Source organism: Mus caroli, chromosome 2 (assembly GCF_900094665.2).
Source record: "Mus caroli chromosome 2, CAROLI_EIJ_v1.1, whole genome shotgun sequence".
Classification (NCBI taxonomy): domain Eukaryota; kingdom Metazoa; phylum Chordata; class Mammalia; order Rodentia; family Muridae; genus Mus; species Mus caroli.
This window is the reverse complement of record NC_034571.1, coordinates 169,439,814-169,451,339: the sequence shown is the minus strand read 5'-3', so window position 1 is coordinate 169,451,339 and position 11,526 is coordinate 169,439,814. Positions and strand designations below refer to the sequence as shown.

At 47.7% G+C, this 11,526-nt stretch overlaps 1 protein-coding gene across 1 annotated transcript in view; it reads left to right on the top strand.

Annotated features, from left to right (window-relative positions):
* The window catches only part of Taf4 (TATA-box binding protein associated factor 4), a 65,039-nt gene that overhangs the window by 49,236 nt on the left and 4,277 nt on the right, over positions 1 to 11,526 (top strand). The window contains exons 9-14 of the mRNA XM_029468646.1: positions 1,333 to 1,447; positions 3,112 to 3,281; positions 3,589 to 3,719; positions 4,586 to 4,711; positions 5,549 to 5,605; positions 6,245 to 6,364. Of these exons, the coding sequence (XP_029324506.1) occupies positions 1,333 to 1,447; positions 3,112 to 3,281; positions 3,589 to 3,719; positions 4,586 to 4,711; positions 5,549 to 5,605; positions 6,245 to 6,364 (719 nt within the window). The remainder of the gene's footprint in view (positions 1 to 1,332; positions 1,448 to 3,111; positions 3,282 to 3,588; positions 3,720 to 4,585; positions 4,712 to 5,548; positions 5,606 to 6,244; positions 6,365 to 11,526) is intronic.

Below are 11,526 nucleotides of genomic sequence, written 5' to 3'. Positions count from 1 at the left end.
ATATATATATGGCACACACACATACATACATATAAAATACACATGTATATATATTTAACACACACACATATCATGTATGTGTTGTAAAGACACATGAGAATGCTTCTTTCGAGTCTGTGCAGTTGAGGAAGGGATTCAGATAGAGCACGGGCATGGGTTCTGACATAAGCAGTGGCACTATCTTGGATTTGCACTATAGTTTTCCTAAGACTGTTTTTCTTTTTCCTCATGTGTAAGCATGTATTTTTCTTTATCTTTTTAAATCATCACACATATATACAGCATGTTTTGATAAAATCCACCCTCTTGCCCATCTCCCAACTCCTTTCAGACCCAACATCTCCCTTCCAATTCTATGCATTTAAAAACAAAAACAAGAACAGAGCCCTCTTAGTCCGTTGGTGCTGCAGGTTACGTGTGTGGGTACAGGACTATCCACCAGAGCATTAGCAGCCTATCCAGGGCTGCATCCTTGGAGAAACAGCTTGGAGCCCCTTCCTATCCATGCTAGACTTAAAAACGATACAAACAAGACACCACAACAACTTTGTTTCCTGTGTGGGGGTGTTTTGCCNGCGTGTATGTCTGTATACCATGTGCGTGCCTTGTGTCCCTGAAGACCAGAAGAGGGTTTTGGATCCCCTGAAACTGATGTCAGCCATTATGTGGTTGCTAGGAATTGAACCTAGGTCCTCTGGAAGAGGAAGTGCTCTTAATCACTGAGCCATTTCTCCCTTCCTCTCCTATGCTGGGATTTTAATGGGCTTGATCTTAGCAGATGTTGAATATGCAGCCATAGCTGCTTTGAGTTTATATGTGCAAGGGCCTTTCATATCTAGAAGACAGTTTCCTAGCGGTCTTCCACAGTCGCTCGGCTCTTAGAGTCTTTACACCTCCTCCTTCTGGGACGATCACTGAGCCTTGAGGGGGGAAGCTGTGGTAAAGGTGTTCCATTTAGGGCTGAGCATACTGCAGTCTCTTATTCTCAGCATTCTGACCAAGGGGTGTGTGTATGTGTGTGTGTGTATGTGTGTGTGTGTGTACAGGTGCCCACAGAGTTTAGAGATGTCATTGAATCCTTGGAGCTGTAGTTGCAGGTGTTGTGAACTGGGTGCTGGGAGCCGAGTGTGGGTCCTCTAAAAAGCAGTGCAAGCACTTAACCACTGAGCAGCCCAGCCCTGTAACTTAAATACGTGTACACTGTAGAGCTCAGAGTTTTGAGAGTGTCACTGTGATGAGTGAAGAGATGGCAGTTTTTCCCTGGGCTTGTAAAGACAGCAGTCAGTCCTCCAGTAACAGCCTCTGGTGTCCACTGTGTCTTTGACTTTGCAGTCCCTGTGGTGAAACCTACCGTGTTACCTGGAACCAAAGCCCTGTCTACTGTATCTGCACAAGCAGCTGCTGCCCAGAAAAACAAACTCAAGGAGCCGGGGGGAGGCTCCTTCCGGTAAGGACTGAAGCCCTGTAGGCTTTAGGGAGAGCGTGGGAGGGGCTCAGGTCTTCTGCCNACCTACCTCCCTACTGGGTCTTCCCTGCTGGCTCTTGGTACTGGTAGTGTCAGTTCTACTTGGGTCTGATCACACATCTCTGTCAGTGTGAGCTCCCGGCGTGGATGCAGAGTATCCGCTTGCTTCATACCCTCTGCAGGGATGGAGAACAGGTCAGCTGACTTGGTGCCAGCAAAGTGCACCAAGGTGACTACATTTATAACACAGACGGCCCTTGTCACTCTGCTCACTGTGACTCTTGATGAACAGGACAGCCTTCCTGGACATTGCTATGTCTTGAGATTCTTGTGTGTGCACCAGAGGCCAAACTGACCTTCGCTGTGACTGAGCAATGGTGGTTGTTTGAATTTCAGGGACACTTTTCATCTCCAAAGCTATTAAATGGGGCTAGATAGAATTGGGAGCTATATTGGCTCTGTAGGGTAAAGAGCAACCAGGCAGAGCAGGGCAGGTCACCTGAGTGGGTCAGGAGAGAGGCTAGGTGTGTATATAGGCATGCTTAGGCACTGCAGTGGAGGGTAGGGCTCCTGTTTGGTCTGCTGGAAGAGCCTAGNTACACCCATTCCCNGACTCATATCTTACCTACTAGAAGCCATTTTCCAGCATAAGGCCAGGGCTGCTCTTCAGGAGAGAGTGGTCAGAGCAGGAACAGGCAAAGGCAGCATGAGCTGTGGCCGCCTCATCACGTCAGGGCAGGGCTCAGGTGGTGACATGCGTTGGGCTGGGCTCCTTCCTATAGTCCAGGCTGAGGTAGTCATCTGNGTGGTCAGCACTGAATCAAATAGGGCAGGACCAAAAGGCTGAGTAGAGGGAGCCTCTGACTAACCTGTAAGCAAGCAGTAGGAAGGTTGAGCGTGTTCAAGGCTGAGGATGCCTCTGACATCCTGGTCAACACTGAGGTGTCAGGCTCAGAGTACGCACAGTAGCAGGTAGCAGGGTGGGAAGGGCAGTGTGGTTCAGTGAAGGCCTCCAAGGGTCAGTCTGCAAGGAGGACTCTCCTGCCATCCTATGCCATCCTATGAGTGTGTGCCAAGGGTGTACATGTTAAAGACAGGCTGAAGGGTGTTCAGTGAGGGACACTGGAAGGACTGTTGCTAGATGTGGACCTCTTCAGTGAAGACGTTGGTTTTGAGACAGTGGCCACATGTGAACAGGTTCTTATGTTGGGCCATTTTCATAAACAGAATTCTGTCTGGGCCTGGCTGGTAGAGCTCTGTGGTGGCTCTGAGTGAGTTTTGTGCTCGCTCTTCCTCCACCTCCTCTGAAAGCTGTGACTGAGGGAAGAAATTTTTTTCTTTCCTTGAGAAGTTTTCAGGTAACATGGAGTCTTCAAATTAACAAATGGTGTTCTGGGTTTTGTTTTCCTGGGACTCAGTTTACCTGTGACCACACACAGTTCTTCCTCTAAACACTAATTTTTAAACAAGGCAGCAAAGCACTGTCAGACAAAAGGACAAGGCCAGTGTAGGAACCTCATGTGTGTGTCTGTCCATCTCAGTGTCCCTCTGCTATCCCCTGTCCCCTGCAAGCTGCCACTGAATTAAAACCACCTTAGTGAGTTATGATTTCTTCATGCTACAAGAATGTTCCTCTCCTTTTGCAGGGATGATGATGACATCAATGATGTTGCGTCAATGGCTGGAGTGAACCTGTCTGAAGAAAGTGCAAGGATATTGGCCACAAACTCTGAGTTGGTGGGGACGTTGACCCGATCCTGTAAAGACGACACCTTCCTCCTCCCCGCGCCTTTGCAGAGGAGGATACTGGAGATAGGTACGTTTGAACCAGATGATGTCACTGGGATGCTGTGTGTCCAGATCGCTGTCTGATGTGCTCCATGACCCTGGCAAGACTCAGTCCAACCCTTCTGCAGTAGCTCCACTGCCTTGTCTTGGGCTCACCCCATAGAGGCTCCACTGTTGGTTGGCAGGTAGTAGAAGGTGGGCAGTGGCCATCTGCTTCCTGCTTAGATTGCCTTTGATTGTGCAGAGCAGTAACTAGTGGGTGTGAGAAGCCAGTGCCGTGATAAAGAAAAGCTGGGTAAGTACCATAAAGTGCTTTTTTTCTGCATGGCCTGCAGGTAAAAAGCACGGCATCACGGAACTGCATCCAGATGTAGTGAGTTACGTGTCTCATGCCACACAGCAAAGGCTGCAGAATCTTGTAGAAAAAATATCTGAAACGGCTCAGCAGAAAAACTTCTCTTATAAGGTAATGAGGCTGTTTTCCCGGGGAGAATGCTCATGTTCTCACCTGACCTAGGCTCTCTGGAAGCCTNGTTGTCCTGGTTGTTCCTGTGCTCACTCTTGGCCACACACACTACCTGTAGGTGCTCTGCAGTTAGCCTGCTTTGGAAGGTGGGGCTGTGAGCTTAAGAGACTATGGAGGGAATCTTGTATTCTTACTCCATTTAAAGTGCCCAGTTCCTGTAGCCTGGCCCATCTTGAGCCATGAGCTGCAACTACAGGCTCTTTGCCATGTGTGGTGTGTGTGTGTGTGTGTGTGTGTGTGTGTATGAGAGAGAGAGAGAGAGAGAGAGAGAGAGAGAGAGAGAGAGAGGTTTTTCGACCAGAATATGTAGAATATGTCTTGAGCAATTGCACAGATGAAGGAGTCTGTGTCTGATCCTTTAGAGCAGCCCACTGTGAATTGTCAGCTTTAAAACACTTCTAAAGTTGGAATTGGTAGTGCATACCTTTTTTCCTAGTACTTGGGAGGCAGAGGGAATAGGATCTCTTTGAGTTCAAGCACAGCCTTGCCATCTATAAATCGAGTTCCAGGACAGCCAGGGCTACACAGAGAGGAACAAACAAACACTTTTACACAGAAGGACTTAAATATCTCTTAAAAATGCCAAAGTGTATCAAATGGAAACCTTTTATGGGATTCCTGGTAACTGGATGAGACTTGCTGTCCTTGTGAGGCCATGACGGGAGTGGTGAGGTGTNAGCAGCTGCTACCACCATGGAGCTGTGTACACACTGTCCAGCTGTGCGAGGCACACTCATAGTTTGTTGAAGTTCCAAATCTGTGGTAGACAGTGTTTTTACTGACTTTTTTTTTTTTTTTTTTGGTAGGACGACGACAGATACGAGCAAGCGAGTGATGTCCGGGCTCAGCTCAAATTCTTTGAACAACTGGATCAGATTGAAAAGCAGAGGAAAGATGAGCAGGAGAGGGAGATCTTAATGCGGGCAGCAAAGGCAAGTTACTCTCTCCAGCTCAGGCTCAGCCTGCAGTCTGCCCCTCCTAGCCACTTACCAGGCACGCTGGCTTGTTGTGCTCATACTCTGGAGGGAGGGTATTGTGAGTGGAGCTGGATAGGTGGGGTACTCAGCTGCCGGAGGATGCACTCCAGTTGGAGATTTGATATAAGAGATGTGGCTCTCTCATGTTGTTAGTTAATTAATTTAAAAAAGTTTTATTTTTGAAATAAGGTCTTACTTATTATGTAGCTTTGGCTGTCCTGGAACTCGCTGTGTAGACCAGGCTGGCCTTGAATTTACAGAGATCTTCCTGCCTATGCCTTCTGAGTGTTGGGATTAAAGGTGTGTAACACTATGCTGGGTGGTGTGGGCTTCTTTAAGATTCTGACCTCTTCCCTTCCCTGTGGTTCACATCGCCCTTCAGTCAGGGCACTCAGAGCTGAGTGTGGGAACTTTGTGTATGATCAGAGTCATCTAGAGATGTTAATCCCAATGTCAAGATTTTTGTGCAGTAGGAAGAGTGACAGTTGAATGCCACCCTCAGCCGCTGAGCCCAGTATGTCTGGAAGCTCTGTCCAGGCTTTCTTTCTCAGTCTACACTGAGTCAGAGGCATATGGCAAAACTGGTAGCCATATGCCTAAGGCTCTTACTGCATCTGGGTGGCAGCGAAGACTTTTTTGTTGTTGTTGTTGTTGTTTGGATAGAAACCTTTATAGAATTAGCAGGCACTGTCTCCTGGCTAGGTGCTGCTGTAGATTGGACATGTCGCTGTGGGTCAGTGATGCGCATGAAGGAAGGCATGACTCTTCCCTCTCTCCTTCTTTCAAAAACAGTCTCGATCCAGACAAGAAGACCCAGAGCAACTAAGGTTGAAGCAGAAAGCAAAAGAGGTGAGCTTCGCTGTTTGGACTCCTCACNGCCCTGGCAGCTCATGTTCATGCTCGGTGCCCAAAAGAGAGAGTCGTTAAGAAACCTGGAGTTACTGAATGTTCACATCCATTGCTTATTCATGCTCTCGGGCGACCAGGCAGCACAAACTCTCTCTGTGCTGTGGGCATTTGGTTGGAGAGGACCTGTCGCTTACTTCTGTGAGGTTAGGCTCCCTAAACCCCTTCTTTTAATCTTTTGAGCATTGTAAGGTAAGCTTCTGTTTTAAAAGCTTTGTANTTATTTTTGGTTACAGACAAGTCCTTAGTTTAAGAGCCTCAACTTTAAAGAAGTTGTAGCTTGGGCTGGAGAGATGACTCAGTGGTTAAGAGCACTGACTGCTCTTCTAGAGATTCTGGTTCAATTCTTAGCAACAACATGGTGGCTCACAACCATCTGTAATGGGATCTGGTGCCCTCTTCTGGGGTATCTGAAGACAGCTACAGTGTACTCATATAAATAAAATTTTAAAAAAATCTTATATTAAAAAAAAGAAGTTGTAATTTAGAAAACTTGAGAAAGTTCTTGGTAGCTGTTACTTGCTACATTTGCAGTAAGAACTCTCAAAGCAATGATAGTTCTGTTTCCTTCCCAACATGAAGATGCAGCAGCAGGAGCTGGCACAGATGCGACAACGAGATGCCAACCTCACTGCACTGGCAGCGATCGGGCCCAGGAAAAAGAGGAAAGTGGACTGCACTGGGCCAGGATCAGGAGCAGAGGTACAGCAGAACATGAGGAGGCTGAGGTCTGGAGGGGGTGGGAAAGCGCCTTCCTTAAGAGCCAGGGGAGCTCCTGGCCTTCCATAGAGGTGTGGTCTTGCATTGGACACTTGATTTTCAAGTCACCTTTTTATGCGTATAAAGAGCTAAAACACAGGCTCACATGATTGGCTCTGCTGGGGTTCAGCCTGACTCGGAAAAGCATGGGGTGGAATTCAGGATCAGCTCTAGTGGGGACACTGTGAGGCAACCTGCAGGGTGTGTGACCCAGAGAAGTAGCCACCTATTCCGTGGTCCAAAAGTCTGAGTGTCATATATGCTACCCTAATGGTTACTTTTGCTTTAAACCATTAGTTGTCATCTGCATTTAGAAGAGCACTGCAGGCCTGTGTATCTACTGCTCAGCTGTCTTCACTGTTGCTGCTGAGGATGCTGGGCTGTGCATCACTGGTCCCTTGGCTTGGAGGCTGGCGGGGCTGGCATCTGTGTGCCTGCACTGGGCATGCTTATTCTTGCCTGTGCACTCTCTGCACTGAGTTTCNAGGGTGTNGGTGCATGTTGTCACTTTTTCTGTCCTTACCTCTGTGTGTAGTACATCTGGTCTGACTGCTGACACTTCGGGCCTTTCTTTATGAGGTTTTCTGTGTCTTGGGTTCAGTCTCTGGGTGGTCAGCCTGCTTCTTCCATTTGCTGAGCTGTTTAGACTCACATGTGGGTCTGTGCCNTAGAGCATTTGCAACACATGGGCCATTTTTTTCTTTGGGTGTGTTCTGTTCCCATCTCTCTTCCTCTTGGTCTCTGGATACACAGGCACTAGACTGTGCTGTGGTTTCCAGTCACACATGCACTGGGCTGGGCTGTGGCCCATGTTCATTTGCATCAATGTTTTCCTCTCTGCCCGTCAGACTGGGTCATGTTCCTTGGCCAGAGTGGAGTCATGCCAGCTCCTGTTGGCTGTAGAGCTCCAGTGCAGTTCCCACTTACAAATATAGATTTCAGTTGAGAGACCAGACCCCATGGGGTCGCATATCAGACAGGCATCCTGCACATCAGATGTTTACATTATGATTCATAACAGTAGCAAAGTTACAGTTATGAAATAGCTGTGAAGTAATTTATGGCTAGGGGTCTCCACAACATGAGGAACTGTATTAAAGGGTGGCGGCATTAGGAATGTTATAGAACCATTGGTCTAGAGGCTATGTTATTGAACTATATAGGCTATATATTATTGGTCTACAGGCTCTTTGCAAGCATCCATCCAGTGAGTGGCAGACTTCCCTGCCTGCCACTTTATGATGGCTGGATCTCTCCTGTGTCGTTGGGCATATGTATTGAAGCTTCCAGCCTCAGTTTCCCCTCACTGCTCTCCCTCATTCNTGGACTGCTTTTCCCGTCTAGTGCTTGTCTAGTGCCTGTCACCTGAATGCTGGGCACCTTGGATCCGATGTGATGAGGCTCTTGGGTGGCTTTTCTATGAAGAATGTGGGCTGGACTCTTGTTTTAGCAGCCACTTCAGTCCACTCAAGTGGACCCATTTGCTGTTTATTCTGTTATTACAGTTCTGTGCAGATACGGGGCATTTTTTTCCAGTNCAGTCCAACACAGCACCCCTGTCTGTGTGTGGCTTTGACTATTTTTACGTGAGTCTTGATGGAGAGTGAGCCTCTATCCTGGGGAGGCTGGGGTAAAATCTCAGTGAACCCTCGGTTGCCACCAGGCCTCTTAGTCTGTTTCACTTTTATCCCCATAGAAACTGCTGTCAGCTTTGCTTGGTCAGCCCTGTCCTGCTGTGGAGGTGTGCNGGCAGACTGGGTCAGCTCAGAGTAGTGACTTCAGCAGGGCAGTGGTGTCCCTGCCAAGGACTGTTGACCCATCTCCAGCCCTAGTGCCAGCAGTGACTCCCTGTGTAATGTTCTCTTGGTGTGGAGACTATACCCTAGAGGTACAGGGGCATCCCTTTCAGTTCAAGGGTAGGTAAAAAGTCAGAGTGTGGGATTGGAAGAAAACTTTGGCCAGAATCTATGTAAATGTGTTGTCCAAAAAGCTGCAGCAACTGGGTCTGCTGTTCAAGTGTGCAGGCCTGCAAAGTCCACACAGAAGTGAGGCCAAGCAAGAACTGAGTAAAACCTTGAGAAGGATACCAGGGGAGTTAAAAGACACGTGTGAACTTTTCCTGCTGGGTATTTTTGTGGCTTGCTGAATTATTGTAAGGTGTAAGACCTTGAAACTCATCACCTGATTGAGGCATAAATGCAGGTGCTGTGGTGTGTATCGTAATTCCATCACTGGGGGTGGAGGTGGGGGTAGAACCCAGGGCTGGCCGAAGGCAGTATAGTTGAGTCAGTGAGTGAGAGACACTGTCTCAAATATGTAGCAGACTTTAGCTACTTAGTGGGTTCTTTTTTCTTCCACCCATCTCTANCCCTTTCCCACCCCTATTGCTCAATAGNAGAGATGGAAGGATAGAGGGGGAAAGGGGTAACATTATCCTTAAACTGCTTCCTGCTGATCAGGGCTTAAGTTTCTTAGGGCAAGTTTGATCTTCATCTTTATGTCTAATTTCTTGTTCTTTACACACGACCACTTAACAAGCTGGCCAACAGCAACCAATAACCCACCAACAACAACCAACTCTTGGGGGCCCTGACATTATATACCCTCTGAAAAGTTCCCAGAATTCTAAATGTCCCACAACTGTAGAAACCATNTGTAACTGACAAAATCCTGCCCTTACTAGAGCACAAGGCAAACCATAGCTGCTGTGGTCAGTTTGAAGCAGCCCCACACCTGGGATTAAAATGAAAACATTCCTATAATATTTCTGTCTTTTTCAAAGAAACCAAAATTCTCACTACACAAATAAGGCAGCCATTAACTTGTAGCCTCGCATGAACATGTGTACAGGCAGTGCACACACACGGGNGCACACACATTCATNTTTCTTTAGCGNCTTCTGTTTCTNTACCTACACTTGTAACTTTGTTTACTTGAGACAGCAGCTCCTGCAGCCCAGACTGGACTTGAACTTGCTTTGTGACTAAGCATGACTTTAAATTCACTGAAACCTCCTTATCAAGTTTGGGGATTACCAGCTTGTGCCACCATGACCCGCCCTACATTCATTTTCATTTTTGTTGTCCTTGTTGTTTTGGTTTTTGAGACAGGTTTTCTCTGTGTAGCCCTGGCTGTCCTGGGAGTCATCATGCAGACCAGGCTGGCCTTGAACTCAGAGATGCATTCACCTGCCTCTGCCTCTTGAGTGCTGGGATTAAAGGTGTGTGCTAGGATTCCCTGTTTCTTTACAGTTTTTTGATTGCATGGCTGGCCTTCAACTGGGTCTTTCACCTCCTAAGCTGGGGTAACTGGTGCTCACAGCCACTCCTGGCTTCTTTGTGAAGGCTGTTGTGCTAAGAAAGGCTGTGTTGTGGTTACTTTCATCCTTACACAGTTTGTAAATGTCCCTGGTCTCACTAATGTAATGGTGTCTTCTCTTCACACCTCTGCCTCCCTTCTCACTTGAGACCCTGTGAGGTTGGCCTCCTGGGGATGTTGCTTTTCAGCCCTAGGCTAATTGAACCTGTGTCTTAAGCGGTGTGGGGGAAGATGAAGCCAGCCTCCAGCAACTCAGCCGTGCTTCTTGCTGCTGCCATCCAGTGGTGGCTGATCACATTGTCCTGACCTGCAGGTTGGTTAAAGGCGAGGTNCCATGCTTTCTCTTGCCTTGGTAAGTTAATCACTNCTGTGGTGCCCTGGGCCCTCACTGTGCTGCAAGCCTTGGTTTGCATAGTTTACAAAATTCAAAGCTTTTTGCATGACCGCCTTTCTGACCCTCATCACTCTTTTTTCCTTCTCTTTTCTGATTTTCCTTCTCTTCCTGGACTTGCTTAGCATTCCTTTTGTATGTCCTCACTGGCCTCTTCTGTCTTTGCTCTCTGTAAGGGCAGTGCTTCTTATTGTGGCCAACCCTGAATGAGTGTTGCGTTCATTGCTCTGAACATCCAGGGCCTGTTGCTCATAGGCACAGCCTGCCCTTTGTTACCTCTGCTTGACTAGGAACTTGTCTGTGGGTGTGCTCTACCTCCAAATGTGGCACCTAGGTGTTGTGTTTCTNGTGGGGTGATGGCACCCTCTCCTGGCAGTACTGGGAACTCTTGTCTAGGTTGTACCACATCTTGCTGTGATTGCTCAGGACCTCTACTGACTCTATGGATGCTTGTTTTGTAGACCCTGAACCCCCTCATTTCTTCCCCTTCATTCCTCCTTGTGTGGAAGGTTCTGTTCTCCCATTTGAGGACCCATTGCAGCCTGTGAGGCTCCTTTCTCACTGCCTGTCTTTGGACCACTTGGGTACATGTCCTAGGTTCTTTACATCTCCACCTGTTGTGAGCAACCTTGCTGAGAGTGTGGTCATGCTACTGTAGGGGTGGCATCCTTTCTTCTAACACCCCTGGCTTTGTATGGGGGCATTTTCTCCCAGGGGTTTCATTAGAGTTTTGCACTGGAGAGGTGTCCAGGCTGTCCTGGTGCTGAGCCTTTTAGAATTGATGTCATTTCTTAGCAGAGTTCTAAGTGTCTATTAGTGTTCTTCAAATGTTTTGCAGGTGAGCTTGGCTCATGTGTGGGAGTTCACAGAAGTGAAGGCAGAGATGCATTTGTAAGGATGGTAGCCATTGATAGGTCTGGTCCTAGTCGGCTGCTTTTCCAACGCTACTTTGACCTAATGACTGGCTAGGACAGTGGTGCAGATTCATGGTCTTAGGAGTTTTCCCAGAAACACTCACTCTGAGGTACNGAGCTCTAGCCTATTCCTGAAGTGGGACTCCTTGGTAGAGAAAAGAGTCAGATTNTAACCTTGTAACCCTGTGACCTTGGGGAGGAACTAAAGCCTAGTGCTTCCCTTAGGACATAAAACTAGCTACACAGACCCTGTGTATAGNAGGCTGGCCTTAATAGATGAAGCTAAATAGACAAGAAATAGACTCACTTTTTTATTTAGTTTTTTCAATAGCCTTGGATGGGGCCAGGTGGGTAGCCACAGCAGTATAACCCAGGAGGCCCAGACTCATATACCAGTGAGAATTTTCCTGGTATCACCATCGTGTGTGTCCATGTCCATGTTCGTGTCTGTGTCCTTACGTGTTCGTGTGTGTGTGTGTGTG